The sequence below is a fragment of the Leuresthes tenuis genome, unplaced genomic scaffold, assembly GCF_036924035.1.
Source record: "Leuresthes tenuis unplaced genomic scaffold, fLeuTen1.0.hap1 SCAF_15, whole genome shotgun sequence".
Lineage (NCBI taxonomy): Eukaryota > Metazoa > Chordata > Actinopteri > Atheriniformes > Atherinopsidae > Leuresthes > Leuresthes tenuis.
In genome coordinates this window covers 19,454,793-19,482,125 of record NW_027325369.1, presented here as the reverse complement: position 1 = coordinate 19,482,125, position 27,333 = coordinate 19,454,793, and the positions used below count along the sequence as shown (strand labels likewise).

The 27,333-nt window shown below is 43.6% G+C and overlaps 1 protein-coding gene across 1 annotated transcript in view; it reads right to left on the bottom strand.

The window, feature by feature from the left end:
* Window positions 1-24,625, bottom strand: part of spred1 (sprouty related EVH1 domain containing 1) — a 28,819-nt gene extending 4,194 nt beyond the window's left edge. Inside the window, exons 1-4 of the mRNA XM_072365701.1 lie at window positions 23,803-24,625; window positions 10,950-11,220; window positions 6,330-6,498; window positions 2,803-2,849 (exon numbers count right to left, since the gene is read on the bottom strand). Coding sequence (XP_072221802.1) covers window positions 2,803-2,849; window positions 6,330-6,498; window positions 10,950-11,220; window positions 23,803-23,846 — 531 coding nt within the window. The 5' untranslated portion in view covers window positions 23,847-24,625. The remainder of the gene's footprint in view (window positions 1-2,802; window positions 2,850-6,329; window positions 6,499-10,949; window positions 11,221-23,802) is intronic.
* Window positions 24,626-27,333: the final 2,708 nt, after the last annotated feature.

The following is a 27,333-nucleotide window of genomic DNA, read 5'->3' as shown; positions in this document are numbered from 1 at the left end:
ATGGTTGCTTGGCTCAGACGGACGTTTGCAACGTTGTTAATAAACTGGCAAACTCGAAAGACAGAGTAGGGCGACGGTGAGGCGGCATCTTACGAGTCCAAGTAAAGTATGAACGTAGTTTCTTTAAATGTTTTTTTTTTTAAAAAGCTCCAAAAGTCGATAAGAAAAAAAGGGGAGGGTGGAAAAAAAAGCCATGAATCATCTGTTTTTTTCTTGTTTTGATTTTTTTAAATCAGTCGTTGTTTGCATCAGTTTGAAGGACAGCGTTCCTAACATTTACACCACTTAGAGCCCACCAGATGATTGCAGATGTGCAAAGTAACTACACCTTTCATGTTCATATGTCAAAGCTACAGATAAAAGTATGAGGAAGACAGAGGCTGGCTCTTTATGCTAAACTAAGCTAACAAACCGGTGACTGTTGACATGCGGTTTTCTATCAATACTCTTGGCCCAACTCTCAGCTAAAGTATTCATTCACATATATATTTGACTTTTAGCCACTCTGCTTTCTACCTGCACGGCAGGGATCTACATACTGAGGCAATCGGAGCGTTTGCTCCGTGACGGAGGCTGTAGAAGTCAACTGACCAACAAACTGTATGTGTACAAAAAAAAAAAAACTGATAAGAAAAAACTTCCTGCCAGCGCCAAATTAGATGCGGATGTTTTCCTGTGGCTTCGGAAAAAGGAAAAAAAAGAAAAAAAGAACACGCTTTACTTTGTGCTGGTGGAAGGGCTGCAGTGGTGGGGCATAATTCATGGCAATAGGTCATCACAGCTGAGCTCGGGTGTTGTGCAACCACTTTATGGGCCAAATATGTTGCATGTGCAAACTGGATGTGTGTCTATGTGTGTTTGTGAGTGAGAGGAAGACTGTGGTAAGCCTGTGAAGGGCATACATGTGGGTGCTCTGCCTCAGTGGGCAGGATGTGGGTGGAGGAGACCATCCTCAATGCTTGTTCCACACACACAAACACACACAAACCTCATTATAGATACACTAGTCAAAAGGTTGGAACAATGCAAAGTTATTATGAAACCAACCCATCCTTAGAGATGGCTGAGTCTAATCAAGAAATTAAACAAGGCTTGACGGTGACCTCACATAGTGATGAAACAATGCTGAGTTTCAACAAGGCCACAGCTGCTCCGCAAATATCTGCTGCTTCTAAAATAGCTCACCAATAACAAGAGCAAAGGCCCGATCATGGCATTTTTCTATATTTTTTGGTATTCAGAGGTGCAACTTGCCAATGTCAAACTTAATGTGTGGTGGTATTCGCTGGTTTCTGGCTGCAGCCCTTGCCTCTGGTTCACTTCTCTTTCTCTGTGGCCCAGGTCTCCGACCGCAACATTCGGATGCCAAATCACCATGGTGACACCCTAAGAGGCTCACTGAACCCCGTGAACACCCCCCTTCTACCACTCTCTAGATGCACCCAAACCCCCCCACCCCCCCGCTGCCTAGCAACAGTGGTGCCATTGGATTTCTTGTATGTTTCGGGCTGATTCCTTAAAGAGGAACTTTGCCACAAGAACAGCGGCCCTCTCTCCTTCGCTACTCTTATCGTTCACATTGCAAAAGGTGTCAGATACTGGGCAGGTCAGAACACAGGGCAAGCGTCTGGAGAGTGCAACAGACCCAAAGCTAACAAAAATCATGGTGCGATCATTTATTTAAACTATTAAGGAGAGCTTGTTGAACTGGTGGGACAATTTCAATAAAGAAAATATATCAATGAGAGCTAAAAAAGAAGGCAATGCAATAAAACCGCCCTTTAAAGTAGGTTTAATGTTACTATCAGCTCTGTTGTACAGGCCGTACTTTTGTCAAAACGTTCGTATCTGTGGTACACGACAACAAAGCATCATTAGCATTCAAGTTTCAAAAAGGTGTCATTTATTGCGGGACATTTGCAGCAGTGCGTTTCCACATTTTGTGTCACCAAGTGTGCATAACAACACTGTCCTCTCTGCCTCTAATGTGCCTTCTCACCTACTTTACGATCGTCAGTAGAACAGGTGACTGACTTTCCGCTAACAGGCCTGATATCTTAAACAAATTAACGTGGGTGTGTTGGCTTGAACTGTATACCTGCTGCCTTCCTTTTTTCTAAAGACACCCACCCATATCGACAGTCAATATTTTGCAACATGACAGATGCTGAGCACAGTTAAGGTGCAGTCCTGTGCAAAAAACCTTAATATAATCAGGGAGGGGTCAGCCAGAGCAATAAAGAAGCATCAAAGATAAAGAGGAACTGCAATAGATTGTGTGACAAACCAACCCCCAACCCTGTTTGTCAGCATTAAGGAGACAGTCCAGTGTGACATGAAACGAAAGAAGTAAATGAGAAAGCCCAGGTGCACACATCTGAGAGATGCTGAAATTCTCAAAACATGTCACCAGGAGTGACTGGTGCCGGTTTAAAGTGCAAACGCTGTCACGCGGCCTTTTGTGGAGAGCTCAATTCACAGAGGCAATTACGATGGCACCGGGTTCACATGCGCTGGCCAACACCCATCTTTACTTCAGGGTCTGACTGCCTTGGTTAAACACCAGTAAGTCTCCAGGAACAACAGTTAGGAGATAAAGGCAGGTGTAAGCACCTGGCCGGGACATATTAGGTCTTAAACACATCCCTCAGGCTCCAGCTACGACCTGCTGTCTGTTGAAAAGTGAGGGGGGGGGGGGGGGGGGGGGGGGGGGGGGGGGGGGGGGGCTCAGCAAGACAAACCTGTCCTTGTACACACAGACTAAATCTGTTACCCAGAAAATTCCACCTTGATCTCACTCACCGGTAATCCCTCCTCAGGAATATCTCCTTCTCCGAACGGACGGCACCCTGGAAGATAAGAAGAGCATAAGAAAGAAAAGTTTGATCATTTAACCAATTTAAACCAAGTGGGCTGACGTAGCTCAGTGCGTTACTTTACATGCAACACTGACATACAGCAGAGCACCGTGTGAGCGGCTCAGAAGGGAACTTTACCTCCAGGCGAAACTCAGAGAAACCTGTACCAGACTTCCTTCTACAAATATATTTGAGAAAACATTTAGCTGCACTTCTCAGGAAAAGCGTTTCACTATCGACAGATGACATCTCCCCTGCTAGAGAGAATGTTTGATATTTACACGGGTGACTCTTGTAAGGCCAGAATAGGTCAAGACTTCTGCTTTTCTCTGCCTGTCACCTAATGGGGAAATGAAAGCTGCTTTGTATTAGTGGGGCACACAGAAGTTAATCTAATATGCACGGGTAGAATAATGCAACCCCGGCCTCGGTTAAAATGCCATGTGCCATTTCCACATCCAAAACACTTCCCTTGCTTACGCTGGAGTCGGGATCTCAAGTTTCAGATATCAAGCTCAGCATGTGACAGCTTTTTGCGATTAGGAATAAAAATGCTTCGGGGGAGGGGGTTGTAGACACTAGGATAAAAAAAATTTAAAAAAAAACTAGATTCCCACACACACACTCAGCAGTAAAGCAAAGCCATACGACTGTTTTTGACTAGTATTATAGTTTTAGCTAGCTTCATTTAAACAGGAAACAGTGAAGTATTTACGATGGGATAAGCATCAGCTGACATAATTATGATCAAACACAGTTAAAGGCACATTGTGTAGAATATTAGTGGCAAATGCGGCCTTTAAAGTCCGTCCTTCTCCTTCCCAAAAATGCTGCAATCAATAAACCTCTGTAGAGGGATCCCAGAGGTAGATGAAGATGAACTAGATCACCTTATCTTTCAGTTTGTAAGCTGTGTGGAAACCTTTTTCCAAAAAGACGCACCCTTTGAGTACTTTGGAACTTTGTGCCCATTTGAGTCTAGCTGAGCACTTACATGTTGAAGCTAAAGAGCTACAGTCGCATTATCTTTGTGTGTTAATCCAGTTCAAAGGAACTTGATACTGTACAATTGCAGTTTAAAATGTAAGTAATAATAAATATGTAAAGAGAGCCTGACTGACAGAACACTTAAGACAAGGTTTTAAGACAAGTTTGACACTCATTATTTTGGTTTTTATAATCAATTCATTTTCTTTAAAGACAAACTAAATGGAAGAGACAACGATTGAAGGAATAATTTAGACACCAGGGATAGAAGGTCATCCACTAGGACGTGGGGGGGAATTGTTTCTACTCGGGCCACGAAGCGCTGTGCCATCTTGTCTGTATTCAGAGAGAGAACACAGCGCTACATGCTAATGCCATCTTTGTCACAGTGAGGACAAGAATTCAAGAATTCACTGGGCTTGTGATAGAGACAGTCAGTCAGTGCGTCTCTGAATCACATGGAGAAAGGTGTGTGTGTGTGTGTGTGTGTGTGTGTATGCATTTCTCCAGTACCAAGAGAAAGAGGCCTCCTGCAGCACGGCTCTAGCAGTGCTGGGCCGAGGAGCTGCCTGAGCCATGTGCCCGCGTTGCCATGGCAACAGAGGACTGCAAGACTGATATGCACACGTGCGCACACACGCGCGGGCAAAAACATATTCTCTCTTGCTGTCCCCCCTCCCCTCCCCTCCCCTCCCCACACACTCACATTCACACAGCAGTCCAGCAGCACAGCGATGCAACAGGAATACAGAAGAAGTTGCCCGCCTGTGCTGAGGGGAGGCATTACACAACACTGGCAGAATACAGAGGATGCCAAGCGGACGAAGGCAAGGACAACAGGGGAAACTGAGAAACCGAGAGAAAATTCAGGCCCTGGGGAGTCGAAACCCACTATAACCTGCTGTGGCTGACATTCACAGGGAAGAGCTGAAGTATTTATTAGCAGATCAAAGCTGCGGCGTCTCTCTGCGAGTTGAGGAGAGCGCGCATCATCGCACTGCCCTGCTGCCAAAGATGCTCAACCTGCTGTTACAAAGGCTCCTGGCTCTGTCAACTACTGTCTCCGATGCTAAAAGTAATTAAGTGCAAGGCCACATCTTTACCGTCTTGTTTCCCAAAACTAGTTTGTCCACCATCACACAGGCTTGAGAAACTGACAAATATATCCATCTGAGCGACCGTGCACAGTAATTCTACTTAGAAATGATGAAGTAATTATCTAAAAACAGCTGCTGAACAATCCTCCAACTAAACTGGTGAATATGCCCACCCAGCTCGCTCCAATCAAACAATCAATCTGATGAAAACAACCCTCAATACAGCTGTCAGAATATTGTTATCTTTATAGTCGGATGATTTGCCTTTCTTCTCTTGCCCCATGTATATAAAATACATGAAGTTAGTCCTGCAGTAAAAACGAACCTTTTACCTAGACATGGCTCGTGCCCAGGAAGTTCAAATCTCAGATAAACGTTTGTGGGTAAGAAGCGACCGATGCCCAGCAGTGATAAGCCTTTATACATTCTGCTGCACCTCCTCTATGCTCCCCAGGGTTCCCAGGCCTAGAGAGTAAAAGAGATTATAGCTCCCAAGCCAGCCAGCTCGCCTCTTGTGTAACATGGGGTCTGGTGGCAGATTGCTGAGTTGGCAACTCTCCTACTAATTGGATGACTTTGCAACCTCTGGCTCTGTACAGAAAATTATAGCTTATCAGGACCCAAAGCTGCCAATTCAACTCCACACAAAAGTAATATCTAGTTTAAAAAGAAAAAAGTAGAAATGCCACACAGTACAGTGCCAGACCAAACCCTTTCTGTCTAGTCTTGCCAGTCCCAAATTGTACTTTTACCCTGAAAAGGACAAAAATCCAATCTAGTCAAATTTCTTCTGCCTAAAGTTCAGCCCCATCTCAGGCTGCCACCCGTTCCAAGAGTTTCTCCTCTTGCTCTTCCTCCTTCCCATCATCTCCAGCCCTAAAACACCCACTCTCTGGTTGCACAGCCAGCCTCTACAGGAAGTGGCAAGATTATCTGTGCAGCTGGGATTGATAAGATAACACAGGAGGGGGTCACGCTTAGGTTCAGTGAGCAGGTAGCGGCGGAGTCATCGACGCTAATCAACGCAACCCATCTCTCCTAGAACAGAGGTTAGGTCAGCCATTACCGAGCGAAAATAAACAAGCAGAAATTACAGGCTGTGCCCACCATTCATACCACATTTACAGGCAGTCACCCAACTTATTTCACATTTGCACTGAATGGCTTCCAATACAAACGCAGGAGTGTGGCGCAAAGTTTTAGCTCAAAAACATATCCGATGAGTTATTGATAGGGTGAGAAGTGAAGATTCTGCTGATTTTTTTTTGATACTGAAAAACAAAATGACTTGCCAGCTTGGCTTGATGGACTTTGCCGCTCAAGTTTTACCGACTTAACTGGTTTGACTTGCCCTAAAACCCAACGACAGACGGCACGATGCACACACCTTGGTTTATGTCCTCAATGGCCCGGCGTACGCCCCGGTCGAAGGCGCGGGCATCGGCTGGGCTCTGGAACGTCAGGCCAAACTTCTTGTCGTTGATCCTCCAGTGGTGGAAGATGGGGTTAACCTTGTTGTATATCAGGTCTCTCTGCAGAATACACTCCAGCACCACCTGAGAACACACACAGTTTGACAAGTGAGCAAGACTTATTTGCATTTCATGATATTCGTACGCGGATTAGAAACTTGCGACTGTGTGGTTCAATGGTTTCAGGAAGATGCTTACTTGGTAACACACAACTAATCCTTCATCCAGTTCCTTAAGCTGTTATAATGTGCCATAGTCAACCATTCTAACGCAGTAGGAGGACAGGGGGAAAAAAAAAAAGTTTCAGATTTCTGCACATGTCACCTCCAGAATTTCCCAAATGGAAAGAAAAGTTACCGTAAGCCAAATAATTCCCCGGGCTTTTTTGGATAATTTGTAAAACACATTCTAAATGGCAGGGTTCTCATTACAGATGATGTTAAAGTTGAAGAGGAGTGGTGACAGGGGGGGGGGGGGGGGGGTGCCTGGAAGCTAGGAAGCCCAAGAGCAGGGCAGAGGGAGGCTGCGTTTCCAAAGCCTATTATTAATCGGAGGTACTGGGCCGCCTCCCGGCCTTCCTCTAGGCAGATTAAATGAAACGAGAGACGGCCATTACAGTCTGTGAGGTTTTTACAGACGAGGTGGCTGAACCGGGTGTGAATGTGCGAGCGTGCTCGTGGTAATCTACGCGAGACAATGCATAAGCACAAGAACTGGTGCGATAAAAAGATCCGTGACCCGAGTGCCACACTGTCCATCTTCACGGTGCAAATGCCTAGTTGGAGGATAATACCGCATTAGAGGAAAGCAGATCCCCCTGAATCAGAACAACAGTCAACATACGCTGTTCTGTAAGACAAGAGATGATGATAAATGTCTGTCAGAGGTAAAGCACACAGGTCTGTATGTCATTCTGTCTGTGTGAGCTACTTTGGAACCTTAGTGCAAGCGTGTAAAAACTAACAGCATCCGTCCCGGTGTCGCCACTGCATACCTGCCTTCAAGAAGAAAAGCAGGAGCAAAGGTTATGCTTTTCTTTTCCTCCCCGCCCAGAACTATGGGATGAGAGGAGGGAAGATGAGAGGAATGGATGTGAGGAGATGAAGTGGCAGGGAACGGGGGGAGGGGGAGGAGGAGGGGTCCACAGTGCCTCTGGGGGTGAGACTGTGGAGGCGAGACTGAATGGAGCCGGAGCAGGTAAGGTGAGCGCGCAGCAAGGCCTGACAGAGGAGGAAGTATCACAGTTGCATGGAAGGATGATACTTAACACCACATTCCACAATATGCTCAAAGAAAAGAGCAGAGGAGGAGCCACCTTTCCATTAAAGAGACAGAAAGGGAACACAGGCAAGACATGTTAAATGAGGAGGGGGACAAAGACACACGGAGGTGAGACATGCAGGGTAGTGAAAACATTGTGTGAGAGTAAAAAAAAAAAAGGAAAAATTGGGGAAGACAGATGGACACTATTTAATTGCTAACAAGAAACCAGGTGGTGAGGAAAAAAAAAGGCCACTGTGTGCTGTTCTATGTATATATACACCACCTTTGCTTTCACATTTGCTAGTCATTTCATAACAAGGGATAAAAGGGTATGTCATCTTAATTAACACCATAATACAGTTGTTTTTATCTTAAAAACGCAAGAAAAGAAAAAAAAACATGTCACCGCTATATAGAAAATGCACCGTGAAAAAAAAAAAAAAGCGGAGGCAAGGTACTGGTACTGGTTCAAAAAGACACATTCAGTCCCATTTACTAAGACTGAAAGCTAATAAAACACATTTTACTGACCAATTTAAGTCAGAACAATCTCATGACAAGGATAACGGCAGAAATAAACTGTATCGAGACCTGTGCCGCAAGGAAAAGCAATTGAGAGTGAGCCTGTGTGAACACCACAGTCACAGCTTTATCAATCAGAGGGAGTTGAACACTGCCAGCAACAGAAAGTGAGGTGGAGTGGCAGAGAGCTTAGCCAGTGATTTGTCATAATCCGAGAGCCAGTATGGTAAGTAATCACCAACCAATTAGATCTGTAGTCTTAAGAGAGTCAGAGAATCAGAGTGAGAGAAAGAAAGACGGAGAGGAGGGAGGGAGCAAGGAGGAGAGTGATTGGTAGCTATATGGAGAGCCAGCTGAGTCATCACCAGCACACTGTGTGCCGCATCACTGCGCTTATAGACAGAACCCCTCCACCTCTTTTCTTCCGTCTCCTATCTATCTGGCTCCACCTCCATTTCCTGTTCTTTGACTACACACTACTCTTTTCTGAATTCATCTCATATTGTTTATGTCTCTTATCGCCCAACTCCTGCCTGCCAGAACAGAGACTTTAGCTTCTGAAGCAAATAAATCTCTGATCCATAACGTTCCGTTTAGGAATGGATTTTGTTTTCCCCTTTTTCTTTTTTTTTTTCCTTTTTAACAGTTTTGGTTTCGTTTACCCGCTCTGTCAATTTCTGGCTGGACCGACACATCAAAATGATTCCCTTTAGAAAAACCAAAACAGCATATACCCAACACTTGGTAGACCATGTTCATTTCCTGCGCTTTAGACATAACAAACTACAACAAACAACGGCTCCGGCATTCAAGAAGCTCTTCCTTTGGCCTATTTTCAGCTCTCAGTATCTTCCATACAACATAATTATAGTCTTTCATTTACTTATGAGATCAACATACTGATGTTCTGGTTAAAAAAACACAAATACTGTGGTAACCAGCGTTTTTTCTTTTTTCTAACATCATATTCTGGTGTGGTTTTGATTGTAGTTGGTGTTTTCTTGAAATCCACACTCTGCCTTTTCTCCTGATGCCCTCAGACTGTCGGTAGCGCCGCGGCTGACGCCAACACCCTGGCACCGGGCGGCATCTCGACAGACCTACATATGGTTGGGTGTTTGTTGTGGTGGCTGGGGACTCCGGCGGTGATAGGGGTGTTTCACCACATCCCAGAACGGTTGCCGGTGTCTCTGAACCATGTCTGTGCCGTGTCTGAATAACAGCATTCCCGTCCCACCCTTTCCTGTGCCACACACACGCTTGGGTAGCAACGCACAAAACACAAACATGCCGTAAAGACAAAACACACCGAAAAGGAGTTCAGCCAGAGAAGATAAAAAAAAGAAGGCGATTTAGACGCCCGTGTGACAAGCTTCTAGAGACAGCTCGTCGGATTTCACCGCGGTGGCCATTTCTCCCGTCTAGCACACAAACAGATTTACACACTGTTGACCACAGGCGGAAGGTTACCAAAGCACATCTAGGAATGTTTGTGAGCTTTACTGGAACGGCTCCAGAAGCCAAATTGTTGGTGGCGCGAAGAGACAGTCTAAACAAAGGTTTGATCTTCTTCTGTGGAGGTATGACGCGCCGCATCAGATGACAGGTGTAAAGACTAAACAATTCAATAAAATGATCATGCGACTTTGTGGAATAAGGAAAAATAAATAAAAAATCCTTTATTGCTGCGAAGAGCACTGTGATGACTAATAATAATGATTTAATAATTCCCATCTCTTTAGGCTTTCTAAATTGAACGTGTGACATGTTCACAGCAAAGGACATTAAAAGTCAAATAGACAATAAACTCTGAAATGGAGGGAAAACATTTTTTTTGTATAAAATTTGTAACTATCTGTAGAAGCTTATGCATCTCCGACTGCAATTATTCGACATAGTTAAAATCATGAAATTAGGCCCGTCAATTGTGCAAGGCCTACATATAGAAGTCTACAACAAATGTTGCCTGGTTAGAATAAATAGGCCAACAATGTTCATTAGCTAGTGATTATTGTCAGCAAATGCAGGTCCAACTGTGTCGATGGACATCAAAACCTCCTTTAAGCGAAGCGAGGATGTAAAGTAAGTGTTTTTAATTCACACACGCACATCAGGAGAAGAAGAACAGCCGTGTAAGGTGCAGCCCTACCATTCAGAGTAGCTCGGGGATCAGTTTTTCTTATTCTTTTGTTGCACACTCGAAAAAGCAGGGCCATACTTTGCCGGCTTAATTCAATGACGCAAATGGTCTTACGGAGAAAGAGGAGATGCGTCTAAAAAGGTAGACAAATCCTTGTGCACTTAAAAAAGAAAAGAAAAAGGAAAAAAAAAACAAAAAAAAAACAGCATGAGTGTGAATCTTAAGCCCATATTTCCATCCCTTTTTTTTTCCACATTCACTTCTTGAGTAATTTGCCCTTCTCCCTGATGATGTCATCATGCATCACAGCATCACGCAGTTTGCTCCTATTTTCAGACACCTGCGCCGTGGAGGAAAGCCAAAAAAAACCACTTCCTGTGTGTGTGAGTAAGAGGGAGAGAGGAGGGGGAGTCTGGGAAAGCGAGGGTCATGGTGATCTCATTCAAGAAACCAGACCATTCCCTCCTTTGTACAGATGAACGTGCATTCAAAGGAATGTCTTAATAGAAAATCGAAATAAGTCAACCAGCTAGTAAAATGTATATAAGCAGTATGAACTTATGCAGTGTAACAAAATCGATTCACAGAAATTGGCTTGAGGTTCTCTTACCAGTTTGTCTTTGAGCCTTTCGCCCTTGATGTGGAACTCCACAGTGGTGGGACTGGGACTAGGACTGGGACTGGGACTAGGACTGGGGCTACAAGGGCTGAGGTTGCTGCCACTTCCTCCACTGCCTCCACTGTGGGTGCTGCCGCTGTCCTCCGCCCGGCTGACCTTATAGACAGTGACACAGCTAAGGCCTCCACCCCCTAAGGGAAGCCACCCACCGCTGGAGTCATCCCGAGTCATGACCACTGCTCTCACACGCGCATAACTGTCACTGAAGAAGAGGAGGGGAGGAGGGGTGGGATGGGGTAAAGAAAAACAATGCTGTTAGTTAACAAAAAAATAAAAAATACAGCGCAAACCAGAATGTTTTCAATTTTCCATCAGAAATATTTTCTTTGATTATTCCACCTGCACTACAAAAGCATTATCACAACTACAAAGCCTCAGCCTACATGAAATATCAGCCCACATAGCACAGCTGAACCACAATATGAACAGTGGAGCTGTCCCGAATGCCATGTTTGGCATTTCAAAGCTTTGAACCCAAAAAACCCATAGCATTCTAATACAGATTTGAATGTTGACTGCCATAGCAACAGTTGAAGATTCACAGCATCTAGGTCAGCCCTAACGAACGAGGTGGAGCGCGGTGCTTACAGGGAACAAAAAGCGTAGAAATAAAGGTATGCAAAAGGTGCAGCAGAGAGGAAACTGTACATACAAGCAAAGAGAGGATAAAAAGCAACGAGACGGATCTAAAACAGCTTTATTGTGACGTAATATGAACATTTAACAGAGTTTGCCAGAAAAACCCAGAGGGAAACAATATAAACATTAAGATTAGTACATGCAGTATTTCTTGGTAGGTGCAGTACATCCCTCGTATATATATATGATATCACATAACAGGTCAGTATGTTTACGAGCATGTTTAACCCCAGCCAGAGGGTGAGTGACCATGTGGTCAAGTTCAGGCTCCGGCCACTGCTGATTTCCAACCTTTCCCCCTAAAGCAGGTGCTTTTAAACTAGATAGCACATGACAGGGGCTCAGGCTCTCAATGCCCTCTATCCTTTGAATCACAGGGTGCACACTGTAAGACAGCCACGTCCAATAGATGATCTCAGTGAAGGGAAACACTATCAGTAAAAATGCAAAATGTGTTATGAAGCATGAAGGGAACTCACTGTATTAAATAAAAGCTACGTTTAATGGCTGACAGGACAGTTTTTCCCTCTCACATGGACAGAAATGCACTCAAGAACATAGTAATAAAGAGATTATAGCTACAGCTTGATCAGCTCGAGAACTATTTTCTTTCCATCATTTATACCATATCTACAGAAAGCAGCTGTATTTTTCAACAAATACAGTCCAAATGCAAAAGAACAGCACTATATACAACTTTTATGGAACATGAAGGAGAACAGAAGCCGAGCTCTAAACTCAAAAGGTCCGGGAAGTTCGACCTCTTAGCATCTTTTTTTTTTTCCTAACAGCAAAACCCCCAATCAAAGTGCTTTAATTCACACTTTCTTCCGTTTCTTGTCATGTCAGAAATTGTGGCTGAAAAGCAGACCATTAAAACCGTGTCAACTCATTTCCAGGCTGTCACTCTGCTCTAATAAAAGCCTGATTTTATAACAGCATCATCTAACAAAACTCCCCATTGCCATACTTAGTCTATCCTTGCGTGTGCAATTAACGAGGGAGAAGAATCTCTTTTTTCTGCCTTTTCCAGACAGTCCACAGCGTTGCACATACTTTGATCAATAAATGGATTTCTCTCCATTCCCGGACATGTTTACTGCGACAAGAACTGTGGTCCAATCAAAGGGCCAGGCTGAACTTTTACCATAGCTCGAGTCAATGGTTTGTGTCAGCTGCACAGAGGTTGATGGCATTTGTCCATCACGGCAAGTATTGGTGAAATACAGGTTTGACCTCAATGTCTGAGCCTACCATGGTTGAACAGAGGCATTGTTCGTGTTTATTATCATTTTGCCCCTGGGTTATTGATCTGAGAAGTTCAAATCTGAAGCAGAAGGAGGTGCTGTGCACTTTACCCTTCAGAAGATTGACAGGTATGCGGCTCTCTGTACTCTGTAACTTATCCAAACAAATTGTACACCATGTGGCCTCTTAACTCATGGTGAAGATCTTGAAATGATAGCGAGCATGTGTGCGGACGTGTCCACGCCGCTGTGCTCCCGACATGTACTATTATGCAGGTGGTGTTTATACGTGTTACGGCACAGATGCGCACACATGTATGTGAGCGTGAACAGCCAGTCAGCAGTCAATCAAGCTGATCAATCAGTGCATTTCTAAAACGTGTGAAGCCAAATCTAAAACTAGAAAAACACTTTTGGGCCACAAAGGAAAAGAAGTCCCAACTAAAAGTGCTGCTGGCAGGATCACAGTTAACAAACCGCCGCATTATGCCAGTTTATCAGTACTGATTGTGAAAGGATGCATCATTTTAACAGATTTTATACACGCCATAAATCCAATCATCTATCAGGGAAACAAAATTATAAGCAAAGACATCCGTCACTCCACTTTTCTGCCCGGCTCACCTCACCCAGAGTCAGATGTTCCCCTGATTAGGTAACACTGAATCGGACCACCGGAAATGACAAAGGTTAAGGTGTGCTGAGGGCAGCGTTTTGCACAGACTGCTGGTCACATATTACAGACAGGGAAAGATCAGAGAGCTTAAAGGAAAGACGGCCGGATGTCTTTGTGCGACTCGCTGTTCTCTGGTTAGAAGGTTAACCGATAACGGTACCGTCGCAGTGTGTAAGATGTTTGGAAAGCAAGTCTTCTTAAGCTGTGGCCGACTCTGAAGCAGTGACTGAGGGAGAGGATAAAACCAACATACAATGCATAAAACTATTAACTTGTAGCTCTTATTGCCGCCTCTTAGTCAATAAGGCCGACCCTTGGTCTCCTACCTTCCACACCCTTGGCAAGCCTCAGTATACAGGTTCTTGGTTAGTAATTAATCTGAGAGTCAGCGGGCATTAAATCTGAAGCTTTTTTTTTTCCTCTTCATTTGAAAGCTCCTGGCAGCCTGTGAAGTTGCCAGAAGTTCCCTAAAATGATTGAAAAGTGTGACAGTTGGGACTCCTTTTTATAAAAACCGAACATTCGGCACGGGCCATGTCTGATTAGAGTGCATTTTAGTGCATTTGCATTGATAAATATCTAGAAATCCGTTCTTATGAATCACTGGCATTATTCACCCCACTTTCCACTCTTCCTCTTAATCACTGGAGAACATATTTACTGTATTGCACCATTTCAAGCCTTCTTTACACTATGATATAAAGTCACAAATGGTCAAGATCTGAGGAAAATCAGCAGTCACAATCTCAGTCAGAGGAGTGTTAAGCTACAGCCAATGTGATTGCAAAAGATAGAGTCAGGGATAGGACAGTCCCATGGAAAAGGAAAATAAGACACACTCTTACAGTCATGGTACCTCCTGAATCTGTAGCTCATAGAGCTTTAGAGTTGGCTGAAACCTCTGTGTTGCTCTTCGGTCACAACTTTAATAAAGTCAACCTTAACACCGTTGTTGTCTGACTGAAAACAGTTGACAACAATTGTTTTCAATGATAAAAGCCTCAAAAACGCCAACTCCACTGTACATTACCTGCTGAGCACATGACAGGAGGGCAGTGAGCAAATGGCTGGTGGACACGATAAGAGTGATGAGCAGCTGAAAACCCAATTCCCTCAGAAGTTGGTAGAGACCACAAGCTGATCAAAATGAAAAGAGCATCAACGGGCAAACAAAAAAGCAACTTGCTCCTTGGCTGCAGGGTGTTTTAATCAGGAAATGCTTGATACAGAATGATCTAAAGACAATAGATGCGATCAAGAGATGGACATTGTAATGATGTGGCAGCTGATATTCCAGTTCAACTTTACAGATATACACAAGTTTTTACTTATGAGCCTCATCTCTGCCGCTACTGCTTCACATTAAAGCGATGGAATCAGTCATGTAATCAATGCATTTTCTCTTAAAAGCCACGCACACTTCTGTCCATTTCAAGCTGATGCAAAGCCAGCTGTCCGCATTCACAGAAAGCCAATCGGGGTGCAGAATGGACAACCATGGAAAACCTTCCCTTTGTGTTCGTCTTTTTACTTTTAGAATTTCATGGATGTCATCAAATATGAAGCAGTGGTTTTTACCCCCACTTGATGATGCTGTTGATACAAAATAAAGGAAAAAAAAGACTTATAACAATTGTCATTTCTCTCTAAAATGTGCTGCCAAAGGCTTATTTGACAGCTGCGGGCCATGGGAGACACCACCGATACATACACCACCAACTTCCTCTGCGCAAACAAACATAAACATCCTCTTTGGTGACAACTTATGACAGTAGTGTCACGGAAAAACACCACAAGAACTCCAGCCACACCAGAAAAAATGTGCTTTTTGAGCAGTGTAGCAAGCAGTGAAAGAGGGAACCACTGCTGCCGTTACACCCCTTCCTGGACCCCAATAAAGGATGCGGGTGATGGGTGCAGAAGGGGCTGTCAGTCAGGCAGGGGTCCCTGGGGTGAACAGAAGGCAGGCGGTGGTGTCGCTCAGCCATGATCAGGGCACAATGACCAGGGCCTGACCCTTCAGGCCCACCATCACACACATGCCAGCAATCGTGACACTTGCAGGGAAGGGGGTGGAGGGGGAAAGGACTTATAGGAAGTTAAGTGGCGAATATAGAAATATGTTCCTTTTAACTATCCATTAACCTACTAAAAAGCAAGAATACACCAAAAACCAGCAAAGAACATTCCATTTCTGTCTTAAATCAGAGTCGCTCCTTTCTTAAGACGTACTGCAGCCAAAAAGAGAAACTTCAGTGCGATCTGAACACACACACACACACACACACACGCGAACTTCAGAGTGGGATGGTAGAGACAAAGGCCAGCCTCCACGCCTCTTGCTGGGAGCACACAGTCGAGTGGACACACAATTGCGAGCGGAAGCTGATCAGCTGGCCTTGGCATGCAAGAGAGATGGGGGTGGATGGAGGGGGGTGGGGGGGTGTTGAGGAGAAAGAAAGGAGCCCCCAATTCCGAATTATTCCAAGTTATTCTGCTGGATGACTGACTTCATTTCCGACCAAAGCAGGAGAGAAAGACAGAGGGAGGGGTGAGAGTGCAGCGGAGGACTGTGGGAGGAGGCGGCTGTGGATGGGAGCAAGGTGACAATACAGTTATAAAAAACTTTTTTTAATCTTTTTAAAATAAAATAAAAACATCTGAAGAAAGACTTTTATATCATAAAAGGTAAAAATCAAACGCACTGTAATTTTGGTACAATTTGGAACATGAATTGTAGACAAAGAAGAGTATTGTATGGTAGTAATATTTATACAATCTGTACCTTTGTACACTGCAATTTGTCAAAGTGAGCACAGCTCTTTAAATGTGGAGTATGTAGTGTGGATAAAGGAATCTGTAAATGTGTATTCAGTTTTACTATGATTTGATAAAAGGAAACTGCAAAAGCATGAAACCGTGTATATAAGTGCGTAAAAAAACAAAGTAAGTTTTTTTTATGAGTGTTTGGAAATAAACAAATAAGAATAAAATACATAACATGACCATAATAAAATGGGTAAGCATTCACAAATATTTGTACAGAAGAGAAGAGAAGAGAAGAGAAGAGAAGAGAAGAGAAGAGAAGAGAAGAGAAGAGAAGAGAAGAGAAGAGAAGAGAAGAGAAGAGAAGAGAAGAGAAGAGAAGAGAAGAGAAGAGAAGAGAAGAGAAGAGAAGAGAAGAGAAGAGAAGAGAAGAGAAGAGAAGAGAAGAGAAGAGAAGAGAAGAGAACATGTGCAGACCAAGCAGCCATAGGCCTCGGGGCTGGTTGCTCCAGTGTGTGGTGGAGAAGGGGGATCCTGGGACAACCATTTCCTAAGTGGACAAAGTGGCCGTTTGTCTGCTGCTCTGGGCCATGGCTCACTGGGTTCCAGCATGCAATCATGCTTTGCTCCTGTCTCAGCCTTGGGCTTTCCACCCCAAAGGGGAGTGGTGGAGAGGAGGGCGGAGGGGAGGAGGGCGAAGGGGGCAGCAGCAGGAGGAGAGGGAAAAGAGAAAGGATGTAGCCTGAGCCCTGGTTGCTCGCCAAGTCACCCTCCCTTTCCTCCACTCTGTCTCCCCCTTCTATCCAGCCCCTCCCCGACTGCCTCTCTGTACACAATGGCCGCTTCTCTGCTGAAATTTCACGTTATTGGATCCCGGGCCTGGAGTTTTGTCCTCCCACAATGTCCAGGCAGCGGAGCATGCTGCAAGGGAGACACACTCTGCAAGCTAAAAGCTGGAAAACCATTCCTCCTTTCATTAGCATCTGAAAAGGAAAGAATAGTCCCCCTTCCACCACCTCTTTTTCTCCTTCCTCCATCACCCCTTTTCCTCCCCATCTCTCCCCTGTATCAAAACCAGTAGATGGCTGTCAAGCTTGGTCAAGCTCCACTTGGATCCTAGGACTTTTATTTTTCTTTTTTTTGGGGGGGGGGGGTCATTAAAATGTCATTGTAGAAAATAAACACAAGCTACTTATCCCAATCCGATTCTATAGCTTATCCTCCAAAAGGAAAGCAATCACCAGCAAAGTAGGTGGAACATGGAAGATGGCGAGAAAAGCTACTTTGAGTGTGACTCATACTCTTTGCTTACTAATATGTGACCATCTACAACAGCTGTTAAGCAGTTATATTAGACAAAATGGGATATTTGTTCATATCAATAAACGCCTGACCTGAAATATAGTAACGTAAGTCTCAATGTGTTCAATGTAGATTCATACTAGTAGATATAAATAACAGTATAGAAATGTAATCAACCAAATCATTTCACTCCAAAACAAAGGCTGGCGACATAAACATGGCCGGTGGCAACTTAGATGTTGAAGCTGTAAGAGGATAAAGCAGTGCAAGTTCTTTCACTGCGACTATGCCTCATTGAAGAAATAACATGGAATCTGGGACTCGGCCATCGATTCCAGCAGTGCATCTAATCTAAATGGTGCAAACAAGCTAGCCAATTAGCCACAGTTCAAATCCCCTAAATAACCAGGGGCAAACTCGAGGGCAAAAACATACCCAAAACAAACACCAACATGGCCTACCATGGATGCAGTGCAAATTACGACATACGGTCAGAGCATAATACCCTTTAAAAGGGACTGTCTGTTAGCCATTAATAAAACAGAGATAATTATGGGACAAAGAGAAACACCAAGGCAGCATCACGAGCCTCCTTAAGTGTGCTACAGTGAAAACGAATACGCTGGCTACAGAAAGAGAAGTGAAAGAGAAATTTGCCCTATCTCCTCTCAACACCTCAGGCTGCTGGTGAGTCATCTCCCTCTCAAGAACATTCAGCTTAGCTACCAACTGACTCAGGAAAAGGAGGAAAAAAAAAAAAACAGAATAAACCTACTCTGCTGCACGACACAGAGGATCTCAACTTCAAATGTGATCCTGTCCTTCGACAGAAATACTACCTGGTGTGACAACAAATTCTCTGGGTTTAGCCACATCTGGTGGTATCTGTTGCAACATTTCCTGGGCTTAATTCTCCTGCAGTCTGAATGAAAAGTAGGCCTAACAAGGACATGAGTGTCAGAAATGTTCGCCAAGATGACATTTCTAACACTAGTTTTCAAACCAACCCCTCCATTACTGGATTGGGCCTGCAACCCCAACACCAGTGTTCTGTGTGCGCTGTTGTACGATAAATCAAAAGAACCCCATATGTGTATCAAATGCCAAAAAACTATTCTCAAACATCAATCAGAGCCACATACTGAGATGATCTTGATTTGAACCACAAGCATTTGGAAAATTAAAACCTTACGCTTGCCATTACAAAGAGAGCAACCACGAAATTCGACTGCTGCGGCATCTCTGGTCTGCTTTGATGTAAGAGTAGTCCCCAAGGACCCGGCCGTGGCTGTGGGAGAAAACCATCAATACATCTCAGGAGCTACTTAGGAACAATAAACCACCAAACCAAGATGATGGCCCACGGATGTTAAGAGAAGCTTCTATGACAAGTTGTAAACTATCACCGAATGCCAAGTTGACATGGATACCATAACATCAGCAGCAGCCGAAATGTCAAACGCCAAACTATTAGACCATCTTGAAAAGGAATTAAACTCTCGTTCAAGTACGCTGAACCAGTCTCTTGGAATTTGAGGAATCAAGAAACTTGTTTACCAACCAATAAAAGGACCCTTTCAAGTACTAAATATAGGCGCTGGAGAGGACAAAATTTGACCAGAAGTTTACAAAAGCAGATAAAAATACATGTCCTAACACTCCTCTAATTTTGATCATTTTTTAAATCATCACTTATTAAGTCATTTAGTGTTACGTTTGCCTAAATTCACTCATCTGGGATTCGGTCATATCTTTCCCAGAAGCACATACACTCGCCAAATGTTTCCAGAGAAATAAACACAAAAGTGTGTGTGTGTGTGTGTGTGTGTGTGCGTGTGTGCACAGACAAACACACACAGAAACCCCTTCCTGTTTTCAAAGAGTTTGGAAACTCAATCAAAGACACAAGGTTTAGGATTTACATCTGTGCCCTTTTATGTCTGTGGCCTCACAGGAAAGAACCATCTTAGCACAGCTGCAGCAAAGAGCTTCCAACAAGGCCCAGCCTTCATGCTCCCGCATGTAGCACGACCGAAAACAATATCCACAATTCAGATACTTAGCGCTAAAAGCACTTCTTAGAGGCATTAAGATATGGTCTGTGAACATCAGAGGCCCTCCTTGATAACGAAATACAGACAAGCCCTGCCATGTGGATGCTATGTGGAGACAAACACACACACACACAAAAGAAAAGAAAAGAAAAGAAGAAAATTAGCTAGTCGACTGTTGACTAAACAGTCCTCATACACAGCTTACCTCCAGATCAAGACTTTGTATTAAAAATAGAGAAACTGATTTGAAATACACTGCTGGCATTTACACCAGTTTATGTATGCTCCTAAAATACTTGAAGAGGAAATGAAAATCATGAGAGAGAAGTGGCTCAGGGTTTAAAATACACATAATCCAAGCCCCAATCGGGCCATGGGAATTGAAGAGTCCTCCACTCCACACGACCCGTTTCAGTGTGCTGGCCTGTCCAAATGAAATACATCCCAACACCGTCAGTTATACAGAGAATAATCATCCTTACTGACACACAATCCAACAGCTTCCACGCAAGTAAACACCGGAACATGTGTTTAGTCTACACTGGAAAATAAAATGCTGAAAAGTTCCAGAATACACAAAACTTTACTGTAAGTAAATGCGTTGAATTTTCCGCAAAAACTCCCAGCAAGGAGGTGAGTAAAATGCTGTTACAAGTGGCCTTGTTTATATTCATCAAGTGACACATTTCATGAGCCCCTGTAAACCACTGCCATAACAACAAAGACTTCCGCAAAAGAATACAGAAGCAAAACCAAAGACGTGTTCAGCTCCTCGGGAGTCTGTCAGAGGTGCGCCTGTAGCTTAGAGTCTGCCAGCTAGAAAGGCTAAAGGTTCGCCGAGGTCATATCCAACAACTGGCACTAACCCCAAATAATGCCGTCTATAAAAAGGTCCAGGAAATTATTTAGCTTAACGTAAGGGCCACAGGATATAGGCAATTACAAAGGCCATAAAGCACCAGCTCTAACAGCTGAAGGAGCCATCTCCCCTCGTCGTTTCAGGACATGATGGGGGTTGTTTGGGAGGAATGTTTGGAAAGCTCAGCAACAGGAATGGCAGCGCAAAACAGGCCACAGGTGATAAGATCGAGACACCCACATTGGCAGATAAGAAGCTGACCTGTCAAATCAATCACAAAGATAGAAGGAGGACATAGAAAAAAGGAATCACCTGACTGGCAAAGGACAACACCACAAAATGAAAGGAATCAAGGAAACAATGAGGCCAGACATGTTCAGTGAAGTACAAAGGCAACCGAGCTTCACTGTGCAGTTTTTACTAAATCAGTCTGTAGGCTTAGATTAGCCGAAATCTACATTAACATTTGATGTTCATAAAGTGGAGGATAAAGGATTTTGTTCTCTAACAAAACCGTAGCTGGCTAATCAAAACAAAAATGTCATTTAGCAGTGGGTTTGCACATCCAACAGCAAGGCACGCATTGACCGTGGCACAAAGAGTCTGTACTGTACACAGATGAAAGATATAAAGCACACTGCACTTCCACGCACCGCCGTCCGAGTAGAGAGAGGCATTTCTGAGAAGCGTGACACTCGCGGACGCCGCTGGAACAGGCTTTCATAACATCTCCCATTTTCCCCCCGGCACTGCCACAGTCCCCGTTGTACAGTGTCCTCCTCAGCCTCGCATCGCACCGCTCTCCCCACACCGGCACACACGCCAGACAAGACGCAAACCAAAACCTCACAAGGCTTTACGTGGGTTCCTGTCATTTCAGCCTTGTGAACGCCACTGCAGCAAGGCCAAGGAACATGTTCTCAGCCGAGGGTTGCTCTGCGCACACCACCTTGGCTTACCACCTATCATTCAGACAAAACCACTTCAGCGCTATCGCTCCACAAATCTTGTGGACATTTTCAAACTAAACATAGAAAAGCAGGCTAAAGGAGTATAAAAACGTTTTCTTTTTCCCTTCCATAATTATATCTGTGAATGGTTAGATAATCAGTATTTGCGCACAATGTTTGTATGTGCCATTAAAAGGGCAGATTCTTATCCCCACTCTTTAAATTAAACTAATTTGGATAAGTAACAGCCTTGTCCAAGACAAAAAAAAAAAAAAGTACATTATCAATGAAAGATGGCACGATGTAAAAGACACCTTCCTGTAAAACAAAACAACACATCTTTACTCATCCTGGGTGCAGCAGAGGAATAAAACAGGCCAAATGCTCAGATTTTTCATTAACGGTATATTAAAAGACGCTCTCTTCATTCAGAATACATAGCTCAGACTTTGCTCGATTCTATTCGCTCCATCACTATGAATCACACAACTGCCGGAAAGGTGGTGGAATCATAGCAACAATGTTTGGATCACTTCGCCATCTTAGCTGCTGCCATCAGGCAGTGTGGAACAAACCCAGCATATATTGCACCTTAAACCTGACTGATTGTCTGTAGGCCCGTGGCAGTAGTTCCCTAAAGTGGGGGGGGCATGAAGGAGGGCCCTGAGGTTTTATTTTTTTTTGTGCCCCCCTCAACAGGTGAACACATTTTCGAAAAACATAAAAGATGTCTGCTCAGATCAGAGGCTCTATCCTTCCTGCCAGCACCACGCACAGAGGGTTATTACACAAGTACAACACAAATTAAATCAGATGGATTTCCCCCTTTAATAACACATATGTGAGAGGTTCAACTCGAATCTGTTTGACCTGGCTCAATATGAGAAAAACACAAAAACAACAACAACAAAAAAAAAAACAAGTGCCTGATGTGTTACATAAGAAAACACAAGTATCCTACAAGGACAAAATCTCATGCATTAAATCAATCAACCTCACAAAAGCCAGATAGATGGAAGGGGGGGGGGGGCATGGGTGTGTTTCTAACATCACGCCATGACACTGTAAATGGCTGAAAAGGGGCATATGACTTCCTCTTTGACGGGCACATTATCGAAGAAAAATCCTCGCATACGGGGAAGAACCGTCGCTTACATTGACTGAATAAAAGTTTGCGCAGCGACGTGCGGCGTTTGAGGAAAACGCGATCGTTGTGTGGTCGTCGGTGCAATGCGAAACAGTGTACAGTGCTGTGAATGGGCAGGCAGGTACTTTATGAATGGAGGGGATCATGTGACCGCAGCACCTCCCGAAGCAGATATTTCTCACTGACTGTCAACAAGCGCTCACAGGGGGATCAGCCCATTAAAACAAAGCCAAAATGCGACGAGAAATGGGCGCGACGTGCATTAAAGCACGACACGCACCGATTACCATTCATGTCCGCGGGTTGTCGGGATTAGGGCGTGAATGCGATGTCGTTTTCGTGGGTTTTTATGAATGGGGATTGTGATATGTAAATGAGTGCGATTGAGAAAAAAAAATGGGATGTTCGGCTTTTCATTGTCGCAAATAAGCTCGGAGAGCTTTCGCCGAAGAAAGGCTGGATGGAAACACATACGTGAGCGGCACGACTTTAGTCGATGGTTTTGTGTCGAAATCATGGCGGACAGCCGCTAACACACGGATATAGACTGTCAATGTAACGCCGTCTGACCATGATGTACACAACCGGCGTGGATACAAAATACGTTTAAGATGGATTATTGCTGTCTCCTCTGAACGATCACCCCCCCCCCCCCAAACTGCCTTATAAGCGCAATAATGTATATCACGAGCTTATAATTTCCCACCTAAGTGAATACCACATAAGCAAACATCACTACACCTACAACACTGCGGCCTAATATGATCCTCACATTATTTATGTTAGTTTTGCTGTATCATAAGACCCAAAACAGTAAGGGTGAGATTGTTGTTTTATTCTTATTATCACTATCATTATGGATTTGTCCCATTGCCTGACAGGTATTGTTCCTATTCGTCCCGATAGGTAACCCCTATCTTTGAGCTTACAAACAAACCCGAAGGCAACCTTTTATCGCTGATATCGGCCAAGTAAGATGAAATACCAGAGGAGCACGGTTAGAAATGTCACTGGGAACTGTGGCAGTGCAACATGCAAACGTGTGTGTGCTCGTATCTAAAAATATGCGAGCGCTCGTTGCTGAACTGCATCTCATACATGTTAATGGTGAACTTGTGTGGAAATGTGTGCGGACAGTACTCACTCGTTGTTTGGATTTGTTGAATCTTCACTCATTTTCTTCCTCATGGGGATCCAAATCCTAGCAATAGCATCGACGGCGCAGTGACGGCGGGATAAAATGCCACAAAAATCACCATTTTTCCTTCACAAGCAGAAATGACCCCTATTTAGGATAATAAGTAAACGATGCACAAAAAGGGGGCATGCCTAACCAAGCGTCCCCGTGAACACCAAGCGAGCCTAGCCTAGCTTTGCTGGCTGGGACTAAAGTTAAATCGCGAGGAGGAATGACAATCGTTGATTCATTTTATCCTCCCTGGAAGTAGAATCCGACCAGAAAAACCGAGCCGACGGCATCATCCTCGTCAACAAACACAAATCCTCGCTTTGGACAGAAAAAAAAGGGCGAATAGATCCTCAGAAAATGCAGAAATTGTAGCAGACAGTAACGTTTGGCAGGTTATTTATGGCTGACTGTCGAGCATCCATTCGCCAACTTCAGGTCCAGGACAACACTTGAAAAAGCTCTGTGCAGCGTTGCTCCGTCAACGTGTCCGAGTAATTTGCAGTAAAGGCATCCAAAGAGGGGAGGGGGTGAGGCTTAAAATGCTTTCAGTATTAATACTGATGTGTTAAGTAAAAGCATCAAGGCATGAAATTTCCTTGAGAAGCTGCTGGACATCTGCTTTAATCGAACTCCATTTTCAACTCGGGGGGGAATGAAACATCGGAAAACTGGGCGGATGTGTCGACCCTCGCTTGAGAAAATCAGATCCTTCCGCGACGTATTGAAAACATACTACTTTCGCCAAAAGATATGCTCAACCAGCACTGAAATTATTTGATCTGCTTGAAGAGTAAGGAATGCCGCGATATACCACGTCCCTGCGTGCCCGTGCGCGTTCGATTATGAACGTTTCTTTCCAAAGTTAACCTAAAGTAGTCCCCGCACTTCCCAAAAGAAGTTTCCCTTCAATCACGCATTGATACTAGAGGGAAGCGTCTGTGTGATAGCACGCGACGTAGAAAATAATCTGGAGGAAGGACTCGGGCTGACACAGACGCTCAGCCATTAACAATTTTTCGCTCTTTTCTTTCATGAAACGAATTTATTATGATCGACGGCACCCGGCCCACTTTTTAAAATCCTGATGCAGAATCGTGTGGAAGCGCTGTAGATGTACACAAGCGAGACTGCCACAGCACGTGGAATTACATCAGACCCCCGTCACGATTAATGCAGCTAAAGCCAAGTTGTTATTTCTATCTCATTTGTTGTGTATTAATCATGCAGAAATAATGCTTACAGGCAAAGTTTCGCGCCAGAGTGAAAATGAAAGAAGGAACAACACTTCAGAAATGTTACATATTTTCTTCAAAACAGTTTATTAATAAGAGACAGTTGAAGAGTGGAATCACTTATAAGTAGTACAGTTAGCTGTGATGGTAATTTATTATCATTATTATTTTTTTTTTTTTTTTTAAAGGCATGAGATATTTTGTATTCCATGAAGAGGGGTTTTGAGTCCTCACTGGCAAATTTGTTGGGGGTACAATAACACTTGCAAGTAGTTCTAGCAGCATAGCATAAACTGTCCCACCTGTCACTCCAAGCTTTTTTTCTAGACAGGTTGAGCACAACATAAAACTCGCTGGAAGTTAAGATGAAAATCCATGTATGGATCTATAAACCTTATTTGCAAATGTGTTAAAAGCCTTCCAGAGTGAATCGGTAGCTTGGTTGCGTAAGACTTAAATGCTATTGGATTTCTGTGCTATGTGGAAAGGCAAGAGATCAGGCTAAATGATTCTGCCTGGTTGTCATAGCAACAGCATGTTGTGTGAGAAGTTTCTTTGTATTTCTATGGCTTTCATACAGCTTGTGCCACAGCCTTATGTTGAAGCCATATAGAACTCCCTTCTATGTCACTGTATATAGACACAACCTTTGCATATTGGCACATATTAAGGACTTCCTTATGAGTTTGATCAGGTTTTCCGTCTGAGCTGTGTGCTTCTTTGCGGTCGGCTGCCCAAGAGCAAAGGTGAATTGTCTCTTGAGGTTGTTTTCCTACCAAAAATACTGATGTCAGCCTGATACGAATGTTACATGCACTTATTTACTCAAAAAAATCTGTATTTCCATGAAGGCTCACATTGGGTAATCAAGATACAGAAGACTGACTGTCTCTTACAAACCGTGGTCACTTTCTTTCACTTCTTCCTTTTGAAATTGGGTTAGCATTTACATTGATCAAGCTTGCAAGCCCAAATAAAGTGTCCCTTGTTTGAAATAGAGCAGGGAAAAAAAGCAATGACCATGAACTTTCCCACTTGCATGCCTTTATCCTTTAGAGTATTTTGAGTTCAGGAAGTCAGCATGCTTTCTCATCTCACAGATGCAGATGACCCGCGTGCATTTCCTGTGTTTTTCACACAATGTAGTGCACTTAAACAAGGCAACAGGATGTTTGGCTTATGAAGGCATCCCTTCACTTAACTCCCAAGTGCAATCAAAGTCACAATTCTCCTTAAGGTTGTAAACAAGCCAACATTCCATCGCCAAACAAGCAACTGCAGGAAAAGGGATGCACTTAGCTTAACACAAACCTCATTCAGAGCAGAACTTTGCTTGACTTTTAAAGAAGACATTTGGAATTATTTCCTGATTTTAGCCTGATGTGACCTGTGTTTTGTTTTGTTTCAGTGGCCATAATGCACTGATGCAATTTTTTTGCAACCGGACAGAATTTAAATTTGCAACCCTGTCAATATGATACAGTAAGACATTATGAAAATGTCATTAAAAACCAGGGGGACTCTCTCTGATCTGGAGCCTTAAAATGTGTTTGAATGGTGAGATGATCAATAAATAAAGGTCTTTTATCCATAAAAAAATCATTTGGGTTATCCCTCGAGAGAACATGAGAAAACCTTCTAGAATGACAAAAAAAAAAAAGGGTAAATGGATAAGTTATGACTCTATAAATGGAGGAACATATCCTTTCTAAATGTAATCAGCAACACATATGGTTACTCTGTTGGGGTGCCCTAAATTAAGTGACATAAACATTCATCACAAATTCTTTGAGTAATTACTTGTCGAAACTGAGCAAAAAGGTCAACCAACTTCTGTTTGTCTACTCTGTCTACTTTCCTATTGGACTGGATCGTTTGGGTAATGTAAAAAAAAAAAAAAAAAAAAAAAAAAAAAAAAAGAAAAACAAATGAGAAGCTTGTGCTGAGTTTACGTCAGAGGTCAACAAGACTTTCCATATCCATACGTTACTTCAGGTCTGAATGATGTATGTGCTCAAATACTTTTTCTGGAGATTCATTCATTCATAACTACCATTAGATGACCTCAAAACACAGGTGATAAGATCATCAACATCCAGCCGCATATGCAGTCTCTGATCACAAGAGAGAAGAAGTGAAGCACTCTCTTTGTACAGTAACTATAGAAAGGAAATACAGTGTCTGTGTATTGTCTGCAGGGTCCCCAGGGCATCTGCAAAGAATGACTCAAAATAGCTGATGACAGCTCTTGGCA